The 15,951-nt window shown below is 41.7% G+C and overlaps 1 protein-coding gene across 2 annotated transcripts in view; it reads right to left on the bottom strand.

Moving 5' to 3' along the window:
• Positions 1-15,951, bottom strand: part of myom1b (myomesin 1b) — a 129,725-nt gene that overhangs the window by 41,008 nt on the left and 72,766 nt on the right. For both annotated transcript variants that reach the window (XM_078216063.1, XM_078216064.1), the window contains 4 exons: positions 14,742-14,863; positions 3,996-4,192; positions 2,181-2,307; positions 27-211 (listed from right to left, as the gene is read on the bottom strand). In XM_078216063.1, the coding sequence (XP_078072189.1) occupies positions 27-211; positions 2,181-2,307; positions 3,996-4,192; positions 14,742-14,863 (631 nt within the window). The remainder of the gene's footprint in view (positions 1-26; positions 212-2,180; positions 2,308-3,995; positions 4,193-14,741; positions 14,864-15,951) is intronic.

Here is a 15,951-nt window from a genome sequence, read left to right as displayed (position 1 = left end):
GAATGGGAATTCCAATTTTTTTTTACCTTTATATATCTCTTTGATGTCTCTGTTTCGTTGACGCTTCTCCACTTTTCGTCATCTGCGTCTGCCTCCCGAATGTCAGCATAATACCCAGTCACCTCACTACGACCCGTATAGATTGGAGCTTTCCAGAGGAGTACCAGTGAATTCTTCCTGACCTCAGTGTACATAACGTCATGAGGTGGCCCTGCATTAGTTTGTAAGATACATAACTTCACATAAAATATAGCCAGGGCAGGATGGTAATGATAGCTTACTTATGGTAAATCTTTTAAGCATTACCAATTGGTGTCCTCTCTAAACATTATATGCTGCAATTCAATAAATTATATTAGATCTGAATAAATAATCCCTAAGAATATCCCCATTACATTGTGCTGGATATTTCTAGTGTAAATGTAAACACGTTCTTCTAGAAATAGGGACCAGAGGAATTTTAATGAGATCTTATGTTATCAATTGTTGCCACAATATTTTAATCACATGGTTAGCACTGTGCCCCATCTGTGATATGTTTGGCAGTGTTGCGGATAATTAAGAGGCTCAGCACATGCAAACAATATCGTATAACACAAAGTATGAAGAGAAATTTGCTATTATGTTCCCGCATACAGTGCACAGGAGACTGAGGAGAAGAAGTTCATCTGTTGGCTACTCCCTGAAAATGGACGACCAACAATTTAAAATTTAGGGAACACCTTGTGAGTCTATTTTTCCACCTGAGGCAATTTTCAGGCACCCTTTAAGTGAAGGCTGTTTAGTTATGAAAATCAAGCCCCTTCGCCTCTTATAAAAGCCTGATAACCCTGATTGCAACTTATGAAGAGAAATGGGTAGAGAATGCATAAGGACATAAGAACTAGGAGCAGGAGTAGGCCATCTGGCCCCTCGAGCCTGCTCCACCATTCAATAAGATCATGGCTGATCTTTTTGTGGACTCAGCTCCACTTACCTGCCCGCTCACCATAACCCTTAATTCCTTTACTGTTCAAAAATGTATCTATCCTTGCCTTAAAAACATTCAATGAGATAGCCTCAACTGCTTCACTGGGCAGGGAATTCCACAGATTCACAACCCTTTGTGTAAAGAAGTTCCTCCTCAACTCAGTCCTAAATCTGTTTCCCCTTATTTTGAGGTCATGCCCTCTAGTTCTAGTTTCACCCGCCAGTGGAAACAACTTCCCTGCTTCTATCTTATCTATTCCCTTCATAATCTTATATGTTTCTATAAGATCTCCCCTCATTCTTCTGAATTCCAATGAGTATAGCCTTAGTCTACTCAGTCTCTCCTCATAAGCCAACCCTCTCAACTCCGGAATCAACCTAGTGAATCTCCTCTGCACCCCCTCCAGTGCCAGTATATCCTTTCTCAAGTAAGGAGACTAAAACTGTAGACAGTACTCCAGGTGTGCCTCACCAGCACTTTATACAGCTGCAACATATCCTCACTGTTTTTAAACTCCATCCCTCTCGCAATGAAGGACAAAATTCCATTTGCCTTCTTAATTACCTGCTGCACCTGCAAACCAACTCCTTGAGATTCCTGCACAAGGACACCCAGGTCCCTCTGCACAGCAGCATGTTGCAATTTTTACCATTTAAATAGTAGTCCATTTTGCTGTTATTCCTACCAAAATGATGACCACACATTTACCAACATTGTACTCCATCTGCCAAACCCTCGCCCACTCACTTAAACTATCTATATCCCTTTGCAGACTTCCAGCGTCCTCTGCACACTTTGCTCTGCCACCCATCTTAGTGTCATCTGCGAATTTTGACACACTACACTTGGTCCCCGAATCATCTATGTAAAGTGTAAACAATTGCGGCCCCAACACTGATTCCTGAGGCACACCACTAGTCACTGATCGCCAACCAGAAAAACACCCATGGCATATACCAGTTGAGGGCGGGGATGAGGGGGAGGGGGAGTAGGAGGGAGAGGCGCTGATTGTTTTGGAAATTTTGTGGGACCACAAACAGCAGGGCAGTTCCTCTCGGCCCACAAAAATCTACTGGCTGACTTCCAGTCTGTTCTTGTGCCCTGATCGCAAGCACATTTTCTTCCCTAATGAACATGTGTCCCTTATTGTTGCTCTAACTGTTTGCATCACCCTTGTAAGCATATTATTTCAAAAAGCAGGTAGACCTGCCTGGAACAGCGATAGTCCATTCTTCACACTTAAACTTGTCACTCGGCAGGGATGGAAGGCCAACTCCTGCCATGTTCACTGCACGGACTTGGAACTGGTATACCATGTTTTCCTTCAGGTCATGGATCTGTAATAAGTAAGTAGTCAGATCAAACATTAGAGGAAGATGGGACAGATACTTCACCAGATACATTGATTATTATTAAAACAATAGCAAAATACTTTGGATGCTGGAAATCAGAAATAAAAATGGAAAGTGGTGGAAACACTCAGCAGGTCAACATCTGTGGAGAAAGGGACAGAGTTAACCGCCGGAATTCTACCGCCTCACCTGTCACAGAATCGGGGTGGGCAAGGGATGCACAACAGAAATGTCTGTTGACCTCAGGCGGGAATTTCCTGTCTTGCTCAAATGAGGCTATAAAATCCCACCCAACGTTTCATGTTCCAGTCCAGAGCAACCCTCTTTGCTGCCAGATTTTCCATACTTTCTCCCGGCTTTACTATTCTACTGTAACCAAAAACAATTCCTCTGGATGCATTTTGTTCTACCTGTCCCAATATCACCCCCATTGCCTGACACCCTCATCCCTTCTGACATTTAATCACACTTTTCCTACATCCGATCACAGACCCTTTTGTGCTTTCCCAGCCCTCATTTGTCGTTTGCTTTGTTTCTGCTAAAAATCTGTTCATCTCTACCATCTCAGTTCTGATGAAAGGCCACCACTCTGAAATACTGGGCTGGCTTTCATGTCTCTGGTGATGGGTTAGCCCACCTGCTACAGAACTAGCGGTAATCCTGCCATTTCCAGGAGACCTAACGCAATAAAAAGCCAATCAGGTACCTACAGATTGATGTGATGGTTTCTGGGCCTAAGCCATGGATGTCCCAAAATCAGAGGCTGGCAGCTCTTCAATAGCAACACACCATGGGAAAAGTAAAGTTAAAAGTTTATTTATTAGTTGCCAGTAAGGCTTACATTAACACTGCAATGAAGTTACTGTGAAATTCCCCTAGTCGTCACACTCCGGCGCCTGATGATGGCTACTGCCAGTACTGCAATGGACACTGGGATGAGGAGCAGTTATCACGCCTCGGAACACAGATAAGAGAAAGACCTCATCAGAGTCAGTCAGGTAGGTCCCATCAAGGAGAGGAGGGGATTTGATTAAAGAGCTATGGGTCTTCCTGTAGAGACAGCATTTGCTGCCAGGATATACCTGGTGGCCTGCCCTCATGGCATGGCCTCCCGTGCCCCGCCTTCAGGTTGCAGGTTGAGGCCCTGAATTGGCCACTTAGGGCAACCTTGACCCTTCCCACCCCAAACTTCATTGGGTTGGGAAGTTGACAGCTCACTCCTAGCCCCGGGGTGTTGATATTGACTAAATTCCACCCTCTGTTTCTCCAGCGATGCTGCCTGACCTGCTGAGTATTTCCAGCTTTCCAGTTTTTATTTCACATTGATTAACTTATTCCAGAAAAGTTATAGTCCATTTAATTCTATGCAGGCATATTTCAAACACATTCCAGCATCAGGGTACTGGACTCTGCAGTTGTATGTGTATGTTAATTATGTAACAGTATCCAATTGCAATCTATTTCTATGGCAGCTAGTATCTCTTGCACAACTGATGCAAGTCGAGTGTAATAAAGGAGACCCGAAATAGTGGGGAACAAAATCTAACTTATTTCAATAACTATATTATATGTTTTCTTACATTTAGATAGACATTTGAGAAGAATATTGAACTGAGAGTTCTCCCTTACAATTTCTAAACACATGTTCAGGAAATGAGTCTTCTTTCACTTACTCTGTAGGCCCGATCAGTGATGGCTTTGATATGGGCTTCTTTCCATTTTCCAGGGATACCATCAATTACTTCAAGATAATCCACAAAGTAGCCAGTAATGTCAGAACCACCTTGGAATTGAGGTTGCTTCCATCCGAGCACCATAGAGTCATGGACACTTTCAAGAACTGTAATTCCATAAGGTGGGGTTGGAGGAGCTGTTTGAAGATAGAGTACATTAAGTTGATATTTAATTCCACTTAACTGTTCAACCTTTTCAGAGCAAGTCTGGCCATGTGAAACATTTTGAAAGAAAGGAAGTCTACTGTATATTTTACAAGGAATGAGTGAAGTAAACTTGGGTCTAATCAGTACAGTGAGTTTTCCATGTAATGTATTGCTTATGACTTTCTATCGGGGTGGAATCTTAAGAAGGAATGCCAGTGAAACTTGAAACTTGAACAAGTGTCTCTTACTCATCTTTTACTGAAACAGAAATAATGGCTTGGCAGTGGCTCTTTCTTGAAGTTTCAACCTGGAATACCATTACAATTCATTTCCTGCAAAAAGATAATAATATTTCCACACAAATAGATTGAAATCTTGATGTGCAATATTAATAATGAATATGTTAGCACCTTTGTCAAGAGTGTGCATACAAATGAATTAACACATTCATTACCAATATCAGGTAGTGTAATATCACGCAAATATTTCTCAGTGTAGTGTGAAAAAGGATGGAAGGCATTGTATAAAGTATACTGTGCAGTTATTGGTGCATGGTAGAACATAAACAAAAAACAAATGTACCACACCTTGGGCTGCCTGGAATGGGCTGGTAAATGCAATATGTAACTGAGCTATATAAACCACTAGAAAGTCACAGGTTTCTCTGTGATCCTCAGTATGTGCTCAGTAAGCTGAACTTAACCAGGGCAACCATTGGAACATTAAAACTGGTGTTGGTGCCCTATGTTAGTGCAAGGAACATCAGCTAAGGTGCCATTTCTTGATCAATGTCCTGTGACATTTGCTGGAAAGCACCTGTGTGCCAATGTCAGATGAAAATAAGATCATACTGGGTTTAGATTCTCCAATGCTCAGAAGCTTGCTGACATTCATTGGACCCGATCTTACCATCAAGTTGCGCCTGTTTTCGGGCATGAAAACTTGGTAAAGTCGGGCGTGAGGCGAGTTGCGCAATCCGCACCCGCCTCTGCACCGGTTCCCCCTTTACCAAGGCCCGAAAATGGCCGCGATCGGGACCGTGCCCGAAATGGGCGGGACGGCCATTTAAATGCATTTGCATGCATTTAAAATGACTTAATAGGTTGCACCCCCAACCTTACCGGCACTTCCCCCTTTACCACCACGTTCACCCATCCAAAAGTCTCGTTCGGGCGCTCCACTTAGTGAGGAGGTAAGTGCCGAGCGTCTGATGGCTCTGTGCTTGAGATCAGTGGGGGGGTCCGCTGCCACTCTGCCTGAGATCAGTGAGGGGGAAGGGGAGGTCTGCTGCCACTCTGCCTGAGATCGGTGAGGGGAGAAGGAGGAGGGGCCCGGGATCAGTCTGGCAGAGGGAATGGGGGGATAAGGGGGTCAGTAATGTTGTGGGGGTGGGGCAATGTCTGTGGGGGTCAGGGGGAGGCATTACCTGGCCCGGGCGCGATGTGGCAGGGGAGCCGCGTTCTATAATTGTTTTCTGCGCATGCGCAGTTGGAGGCTCCGATCGGAGCTGCAGGGTTTCGGGTGCATTAAGCCCCGCCCACAGGCTTGTGCAGTGCGATACGGAATCGCTGATATTTTTTCAGGTAGAGTGCGTATGGGGGCGCCCAAGAACGGGTCTAAAAGTCGGATCTGAAACACTCCCAGTTTCAAGTCTGCCCAGCACTTAGAATCAAAATGGTAAAATAGGGCCCTTTGTATCCGTTTACACATGAATTTATGTTTCACAAATTGAAAGAGGGCTGGCTGGCAGTGTCTTGAGCATAACTTGAGCAGAAGTCAATGACTTCAGAAGAGAGGGAAAGAAAAGTGGGAAAAATGACTGCAAAAAATAATCTATAATTCTCCAAGAATCAGGCTTCACAAGCTCAGATTCATCTTGCTGCCGGTTAGTCATACCATTTGAATAAAAATGTTTAAGTTGAATAACTAACTATGTAACTTGAGAGAAACCAATGTTTGTGATAATTCAATTAGCTGTTAAACCATGGAGTGCCCCTGCTTACTGTCATCACTCAGATAGCATTCATTTCTCTTACATTTAATAATCATTATAAACCCCATAATACTTCACTAGATCACATAGGGAATCAAATTCCACTTAACCTTCAGTTTAGAAATTAAATGTATCAGGGCAGTTGGAATCTGTTATCACAATATTAGCTACAGAATGCTTAGCAGGTTCTGATATCATTGCTCTGTCCAGTGTTTTAAAGGAGGCTCAAACCCATTTTAAAATAAGAGCTAATACCACATAAGAGTTCACACCCATGGCTCAAATTAATGTGGATTTTCCAGTTCAAAAATGCCAGTGTGTCAGGGTGGAGCCTATGTATGTCTCCACAGAGCAAGAGGGAATATTATATTGTGAAACATCCAGGGTTATTCAATCTCATCTCTCACCAGCCAGTCACTGAGTGCCAGAGCCCTGGTTGGAAGTTAGAGAGTGGCAAAATACAAAAAAGGGTACTGAAAGAAGAAAAATTGGCATTTTTCAGATTGGAGGAAGACAAGCATGTTCAAGAAAAATCAACAGATTTGAAAACATGACATATTTTCATCAAGTATCATACTGGTGAGAGTGTATTAGAATCATTTGCTTAAAAGTACCAAATAACAATATTGTGTTTATGAGTTCAAAGGTGTTTCACACAAGTGAAAGGACATCTATAATGCATTGTTAATACTGCAGTACTTGGCACGTTCCATGAAGAACTGGACTAAACTTTGAAACATATTGGTAAACTACCACATTGCTAGATAGTGAAACTAACTATTCACACTATCTACATATATTATATATATTTATTCACTCGCAGAACTACACAGTTACAAAAAATAATCCAACTAACATTACTGCCTTTTTATTTAGCTGTACCACCTTCAAATAGTTTTATTTAAACTGTGGGTCTTAAAGAATTATTAGGAGTTTTATATTGCTAATTCTGACATATTTGAAGGAAATGAATTAACATGCATAGCCAATGGTGAATAATTCCTAGTTGCACCGTTGTATATTCATTAGACTGTTTATTTAGTTCTTCAACTGCCTTCCTTCATGCTTTAAGTCAAAAATCCCACAATAAAATTGATTCTATATGCTAGAACAAAACAAAAATGCTATTTTATCACTATAACAACATCTTTAATGTATTAAAACATCCAAAGATGCTTCACAGGATTGTCATCAGATATTTAAAAATTGCCAGTGAGTCAAAGAAGGAGCCATTGGGACAGGGAACTAAAAACTCTATCAGAAGGGTAGGTTTAAAGACAGTGTTAAAGGAGGACAGATAAGTGGAGAGGTGGAAATGCTCAGGGATGGAATTCCATTGCATGGAGCTTGGGCAGTTGAAAGCACGGACATCAGTGGGGGATCAAAAGAAGCCAGAAATGCTCAAGTGACCATAATTGGAGGGATCTAAGTTCTTGGAGGGTTATACATCGGAAAGGCTTCAGAATGGGGAAATGGTGGGGCCATGGAGGAATTTGAAATCAAGGATGAGAACTTTAAATGTGAGTCATTGTTGGATCGGGACACATTAGCGAGCACAGGAGTGATGATGGAAGAATTAAGTAATCAAAAGATAACACAAACAGAATTTGAAATTATCCCTAAGATGAGAAGCTGAACCTATTTGATTAATATTTATTACATGTATGAATCTTCAATCTGTAATTTTAGCCATGATCAGGATTTAGACCCACAATTAAATGTAAAATGAAGTAGCTGGCTTTACATTTCTTCGTTGAACTGAGTAAATTACGGAAACTGCGTTCCTGGAAGTGGATCGTACTAATCCATATCATTAGGTTAAAAGGAAAATTATTTATTAGCATTTACTCTTTAGGTACAATTAGTTTCAATGATTAGAAAACATTTTTTTTATTTATTAAAAATAATAGATGAATTTTCACTTTTTATGCCTAAAGTTGTATACATAACTTTAATTGTGTTGAGCTAATGTTTGTAAAATAAAAAATCATTATTACTTTGTTACGCTTGTGTGCCGTGCCCCTATCTATAAAATTCAAAATTCAACTGCCTTTTCCGCAGACTTTAACCTTCTTCACTAACACTTGTAAAGATCTATCTGGTCATTCACATCCTTCCGTGTCTTTGTATTAAGCATATATTCCTATTCTTTGTTTTTTTTAGATCACGAAATGTATTACTTCACACTTAGCCACATTAAATTGTTCCATTGTTACCTGCTCACCCATTCTGCTAATCTGTCTACATCTTCCTTAAATCTTATACAGTTCTCACTGTTTACATATAATTATTCTCTTAGGGAACCGAGGCACATACAATGAGTACTGCTTTTCCCACATCCAAACAAATAAAAATATTTATCACTGGACATTAAATGATTCTTATCAAATGAAGTGCTAAAGTATCTTTCATATAGCTTTATTTTTAGTGGAATTTTGAAAGTAATGTCATGAGGAATAGTAATACCTTACAGAGAATGACGACTGAAGTTTGTTGTGCTCGTGAATAGCAATGATTGCCTAGTGGCACAAAGTGAAGAAATAATCTGTTCAACTGTTGTTCTGGTTGAACTGTTCAATTCACAAGGTCATTCCCAACAAAGCATCTATCAGCACATTATGATTTTGCTCCTTTTCTTCCTGAGCCGCCACACACACACCTTTCTGCTATTAAACTTTACTCCTTGAAATGCTGTATAAAAACAATTAACTGATATGTATCTCCCTCTTCCTTTTGAAACCTTCTTAAACCATGTTTTGGTTCTACCATCAATCTGCTCAAAGTGCTTCTTGCCCTTTGTAAAGTATTTGAACACTTCCTTCGATGTGAGAGGTTTTTATAAGGTATGTAGCTTTTTGTTACAATTGATACAACCTCCTTAACAATTAAACATTAATCACATTCACTGAGACTAAATAAATTCTTCTCAGAATATTATTCTACCTCTTTATGTGTTTAACTTTAATATTGTTTCCCTGATTTCTCACCTAGGTTATCCTTGTTCTCGTGCATATCTTGTACTTTAGGGCCCTTCACATGTTTATCTTGTACCTTAGAACCCTTCTTGTGCATATCTTGTACCTCGTGGCCCTTCTCATGCTTATCTTCTATCTGTGGACCCTCCTCATGTCTGTCTTGTACCTTTGGGCCCTTTTCGTGCATATCTTGTACCTCTGGGCCCTTCTCATGCTTATCTTTGGTCTTTGGGACCTCCTCGTACATGTCTTGTACCTTTTGACTTCTGAGATTAGACTTGCTTGTCCGTTCTGCATTTACCTCCTTTGGTGTATCTCGTTCTACGCATGGCAAATTATCATAGCCAGTGGGTAGCAGGTGTCTGTTAAGCACTGCATCACAACTTAGTAAAGTGTCACGTGCGGGCTGAGATGCCTCATGCTTGCCATCCCAGCGTGCACCTCTTTCTGTTAGTCCACCAATGTTACCACTTTGTTCAGGAAACACACCATGAGGTACTCCTCCTCCTAGAGTTAAATAAAGTAATTAATCAGGCATTCATGAACAGATCTGATTGTGCAACAAGATATACTCCATTTTTTCAAGGATGAAGAAATGAAGACAAACAAGTCACACAAAGAACAAGGAAAGAGATACAAAAGCATGTTTTGCCCAACATTTAATATGGCAGCAAGCAAAGCTCAAAATAATGAATAAGATGCACCTATTCCTGTAATGGACAGAAACACAATGCTCTGACCATCAACATATATCATTACACATTCGAATGTAGACGAGAATAAGATTTTATGTCGGCAATAGTTTTATACTGACATGTGTTAAATAGAGTAATGTTTGTTTTGAAGAGTCTAATAACATTCAATAATAACATTTCAATAATGATATTGTAATTATGAGAATCCATAAACATGGGGGGAGTTCTCCAGCCTCCCAGCCGCGTGTTTCTCCTTGTTCACCGGCGATGGGATTCTCTGGTCCTGCCACTGTCAATGGGATTTCCCACTGACGTCACCCCATGCCACCACGAAACCCACAGGAGGGGCACTGCCAGTGGGATCAGAGAATCCCGATGGGCCAAGTGGTCTAATTCTGCTCCTATATCTTATGGCTTATGGTCTTATCCCGCCGATGTGAACAGCTGGAGCATTCCCCCCTATGTCTTTCTTTTTATAAAATGAAAAGGTTTGTGTCAACAGTAAATATCATGACTCCAGTTCATCTTCTGGATCTAGTATCTATCATGAACAGCATTTAACATACAATTGTTTGAATGTCCATCAGTTTACTTTTTCCTCATTGGATAAATGACTGGGATTTCTCCTTTCCAAATGTGTTTCTACTCTCATGCTTCATCAATATTATTGCACAGAACTTTTCCCTTTCCAAAAGAACTTCTGTTCAATTGTTCTGCAACATAAACGTAAACAATTCCCGAAGATGCATCTATCGACATAGCTTCTCCTCCATCCCACAGCAAATCTATAAAAACACACCACCACAGAATCACAAAAACAATAATTGACAAAAATAAGTTTCCCGCTTACACATAATGCTGCCACAACCCCTTCACCCAGTGCCTTCCCCTATTTTCCACACAAAATCAACAACCTTTACTGTAGATACAACTACCCCCCCCCCCCCCGCCCCACCCCGCCCCCATCCCCAGTTAGTAAACATGACAACTTCCTACACTTGTGTAATTCATTCCCTGTCATCCTTCGGCCAACATGAAGAATATATTTGCTGCAGCAACAACAACTTGTGCTTATAATGTCTCTAATGTGGGAAAACATTATAATGTACTCCCCATCTGCATAACCTGACAAAAGCCTAAAGGCATGCTCACTTTAATACTTTGTTGGTTCCCCACCTTCCAGGGCTATCTCTGATTCTCCACGCTCTCCTCATCGCTCTCCACAAAACTCTGAGTCTGGCTGTGCCGCACTCTCTTGCTCGATCACTACTCCAGATCCCATCATCATAGATCACCAGAGGAACAATCGGGAATCGCAGTTTAGTGAAAGCAAAAAGAATGCAATTCACCATGACGACTGGAATAATGGGGGAAAGCACCAGGTACGATGGGACAATAACAGTGAGATAAATCCATCGAGAAAAGATCACTGTTTGGAGACACATCAAGAAAATAGCAAATAGAGAAACTCAGAAGAATCAAAGTAACACAGAAACAGATAAGTAGCCGGAAGAAAAGAATCAAAAAAGAGAATGAATCGCAAAAACTCAGTTTGCAGGTGATCAAGAAGGCAAATGGAATGTTGGCCTTTATCACGAAGGGGATGGAGTATAAAAGCAGGGAGGTCTTGCTGCAATTGTACAAGGTACTGGTGAGGCTGCAACTGGAGTACTGTGTGCAATTTTGGTCCCCTTATTTGCGGAAGGATGTATTGGCCTTGGAGGGAGTACAGAGAAGGTTCACCAGGTTGATACCGGAGATGAGGGGGTTAGCTTATGAGGAGAGATTGATTAGATTGGTCCTGTACTCGTTGGAGTTTAGAAGGCTGAGGGGAGATCTTATAGAGACATACAAGATAATGAAGGGGCTAGACAGGGTAGAGGCAGAGAGATTCTTTCCACTTGGAAAGGAAACAAGAACTAGAGGACACAGCCTCAAAATAAGGGGGAGTCAGTTTAGGACAGAGTTGAGGAGGAACTTCTTCTCTCTGAGGGTAGTGAATCTCTGGAATTCTCTGCCCATTGAAGCAGTGGAGGCGACCTCATTAAATATGTTTAAGTCACAGGTAGATAGATTTCTGAACAATAAGGGAATTAAGGGTTATGGGGAGCGGGCGGGTAAGTGGAACTAAACCACTATCAGATCAGCCATGATCTTATTGAATGGCGGGGCAGGCTCGAGGGGCTAGATGGCCTACTCCTGCTCCTATTTCTTATGTTCTTAGGTTCTTCGAAGGGAAAGGTATGGGTAGATTAATGAAGAATATTGGAGATGTGACCATGAGGGAGAAACACGCGCTGAAAATCTCTGTCCTTGTATGAGGCTGGGATTCTCTGGTGCCACTGGAAGTAGGGGGATCAGGATATTGAATTTGATGATCGGTCATGATCAAAATGAATGGCGGAGCAGGCTCGAAGGGCTGAATGGCCTATTCCTGCTTCTAGTTTCTACATTTCTAAGTGAATGGAATTTTGGCTGGATCACCAAATTCTCCGTTCTCACCTACAGCGGGGTAACCATGGATGAGACTGGAGAATCCCACCCAGGGTCTGAAATTTGTCTTTGTCAGTAAACATAATGCGCTCAATGAATAGGCAGTCTATTTTCTACCAAACTCCACTTTTGTTTCCATCAACTCAGTGGGAAAGCAAATCAGATACCATATAAAAAGACTCCTAATTTGCTCACAAACACACAGCTGACAAGGATAAGTTTCATCCAGAGGAGGAGGGAAAGTGACAGTGGGAGATACAAGTGAAAAATAACGGGCTGAATTTGGCCTTTTTTTGGTCAGGTGTCAACTCAGGTGGGAAAAGTGCACTGTAGCCCACCGCTGCACCACCTGGCTTTGTAAATGCTTTGACACTTAGTAAAAAAAAAGGTGGGTTCCAGGTGGGGTAGGTTCTGGAAAAACCTGCGCTGCCACTTAGGCTCGTGAAAGATTGGGCGCCATTTCAAAAGGGGCGCCAATAGAGAAAATTTATTTTTAAAAGGAACCACTGCCCCCCACCACCCCCCCCCACCACCCCCCCCCCCCCCCCCCCCCCCCCCCTGCCCACCATCAGAACCCCCGCTATGGACACAGAATACCCAGCACCTAGCCCACAGAACTCCCTGGCATTGCCCCCTGGCAGTGCCCCCCCCCGCCAGTGCCAGGGTACTGCCCAGGCATGAGCCTCTCCCCCTTAGGTGCTGTACTTACCTGTGCGCCTCTGGCATGTTCTGGTGTACGTCATGGAGGACCTGTTGTGATTGCATGCCAATGTGAATGGACAGCCCGACATGGGGGGGTGTGAACCAGACATAAACACCTGATCTGCACTGTTAATCACATGTAAATCGGGATCCCCGTTATGTCATTGTCAGGGGGTGGGGAAAATCGAGCAAGGATAATCCTGCTGGCGTAAAAGCCACTTCGAATCTCCCGCTCAATTCTCTGTCCCCTCTGCAATTTCCACCTGCAAAACACCCCACAACAGAGAAAGAGAGAGGGAGAACGATAGAGAGGAAAGATGGATTATCAGGAAGAAAGATGTAGGAAGAAAAGGAGAACTAGAGTACACAGTCATGCGCTGCAATTCCACTGGGTCCTAAATCTCTTGAGATGGACCAAAAAATCCAACAATAGGCTCCCAAACTCTCATATGCTTTCCTTCTAAAATAGTGTTAAGTGCCCCACGAGCAGCACCAGTAAAACCTGCCTGACCTTTAGCTTCTTGGCCCTGAAATTCACCCCAAACTATTCCTAGTCCAACTTCTGTCCTGACAAATGTCTTTAAAGATAACTACAACACCTGAGTGAAAAATAAATCAGTTCAGTACAGTTAATATGTACGGAGTCCGACGTGGCAGAACTCTTCATGAGCAACGCTCTGGAAGATCTATTAGCATTGTTACATATTTGGCCACTGAAGAAAATAACTTACATCTGTAATGTGTTTTATTAAATAGCTGCATTTATTACAACAAAGCTACTTAATCTGATCATCACAACATACTATTGTATCTAATGCCCAACAAAGACCTCACAATTTACTCAGTAAACTAATTGCTGATTGAACTGGAACTGGGTTGAAAGGCTACAATGCTCATTAATCATTAAATACATCTCCTTATATTTATTACCACTTTAATTGATTGATTTAAACCGAACATGAAAATGCGAAATGATAATAAGAGGTGCATGGATTAGTTTTTGACAAATGCAGGATTTTGCGGATGGAGCATTTCATAGACTTAATGGAGCTTGGACAATGCTTGCTTACACAAGGTGAAACAATCTGTTAAAGCAGGCATCAGCAGTCGTGGGAGCAGGCATTAATTGTGCTCTTGCGCTGTTAAACAGGCAGCAAGCAAAAACTGTCGTAAATGCAGATCAGAAAAGAAGTTAGATGATTTTATGTATAAGATATGCACATGGTGGTGTTTATGGGATACATTACATTACGCTGGAGCAAGGTTGGTAATCCATAGTTCAGGTAAGCTTTGTGACGTATGATTGTGAAGCAGACTCAAGTGAGATTTCTTACAGTGGCTAATGGATAGGCTGAATGAAAGAGAATACGCTTTCCATGTGATACAGGCACAGTGCATGAGCAGAACAACGATTTATGGCATCATGGATGGTAAAGTGATACAGATGGCACTGTGAAAATAGTGTGTCATTAATTAAAAAGCAGACTCAAAAATCAATAAATGCACTTCCAAAAGTAAATTATTTCATTTCTGGAAATAAATAAACACACTTTCAAAAATAAATAGATGAATTTTCAAACTAAATCCGATTCAAAAATAAATAAGTGTATTTTCAAAAATAAGTAAATGCACTTTTAAAGACACAGCTGCAAATGGCAACAGTTTAAATGTTACAACTTACCTAAAGCAGCTTTGACTTCCAGTGCCTCAGACTCAGGTGAGAATTGACTAAGTCCGGCTGCATTGACAGCCCTAACTTGAAACTTGTATAACTGTCCAGTTTGTAGCCCATGACAAATAAACCTGTAAAACAAAATACTTCATTTCCAACACCAATTATTGTTTTTATAGATTTATAAAGATGTGTCACGGTAGTTATTTATTCATGTTTCAGTTAATATTTTTCTTACTTTCTTTTGGCTGCAAGTGCCTGAATACGTAAATGTTTTCATTCAATGGATAACTATATTACAAAACAATGCTATTTTCATTGGGTGTTTTCCCATTTTCTGTACAGGTGGCACAGTGCCACAGTGGATAGCACTGCTGCCTCACAGCGCCAGGGACCCAGGTTCGATTCCCGGCTTGGGACGTTGTGCGGACTCTGCACATTCTCCCCGTGTCTGCATGGGATTCCTCCGGGTGCTCCGGTTTCATCCCACAGCCTAAAAGACGTGCTGGTTAGGTGCATTGGCTATGCTAAATTCTCCCTCGGTGTATCTGAACAGGTGCCGGAGTGTGATGACTAAGGGATTTTCACAGTAACTTTACTGCAGTGTTAATGTAAGCCTACTTGTATTCTTTAAAAACGGTAAAATGAGTATTACATAAATAAGATGAAGCAAAACTGTGTGGTACTAGCTTATTATCAAGGGTTATCAATTCTGGTTGGATGCATTCCTGCAGGTCAAATCATGTGACATTTGCCCATAGTTTGCAAATGTTATCTCACCATACTTTATTGGAGTGGATATCTTGTGGTATGCCCCGCTACTTAGGCATGTTCATGCATATTTGGGTTTTAGCCCTGTTTTGGCTGAATGGCTGGAATTTTACCATTCCGCCCGCCACGGGAATCGGGTCGGGTGAGGGGTGGACCACGGAAAGGTCTGTTGACCTCAGGCAGGATTTTACGGTTTTGGGACGAGTGAGGCCATAAAATCCTGCCCAATGTGTTTTGTGCATTGATTCCTCTTTGGTTAAATTTTGTAACCTCAGGCATGCTGCCCATACCAATTCCCTGATGTTGAGTGTTCCGTGCAGCTGAGTTCTCTTTCCTGACACATGGAGTGGACAGGGTACAAGGCTGGAATTTGAAGCTGTCATATGATTTTTCTTGCAAGCGCAAACTATTGGCAAGATGCATACTGGCAGAAATCACAAATTCTTCT

The sequence above is a fragment of the Mustelus asterias genome, chromosome 7, assembly GCF_964213995.1.
Source record: "Mustelus asterias chromosome 7, sMusAst1.hap1.1, whole genome shotgun sequence".
In the NCBI taxonomy this organism is placed as follows: Eukaryota; Metazoa; Chordata; class Chondrichthyes; order Carcharhiniformes; family Triakidae; genus Mustelus; species Mustelus asterias.
Note: the sequence above shows the minus strand (reverse complement) of the source record. Positions and strands in the feature narration are given on the sequence as shown.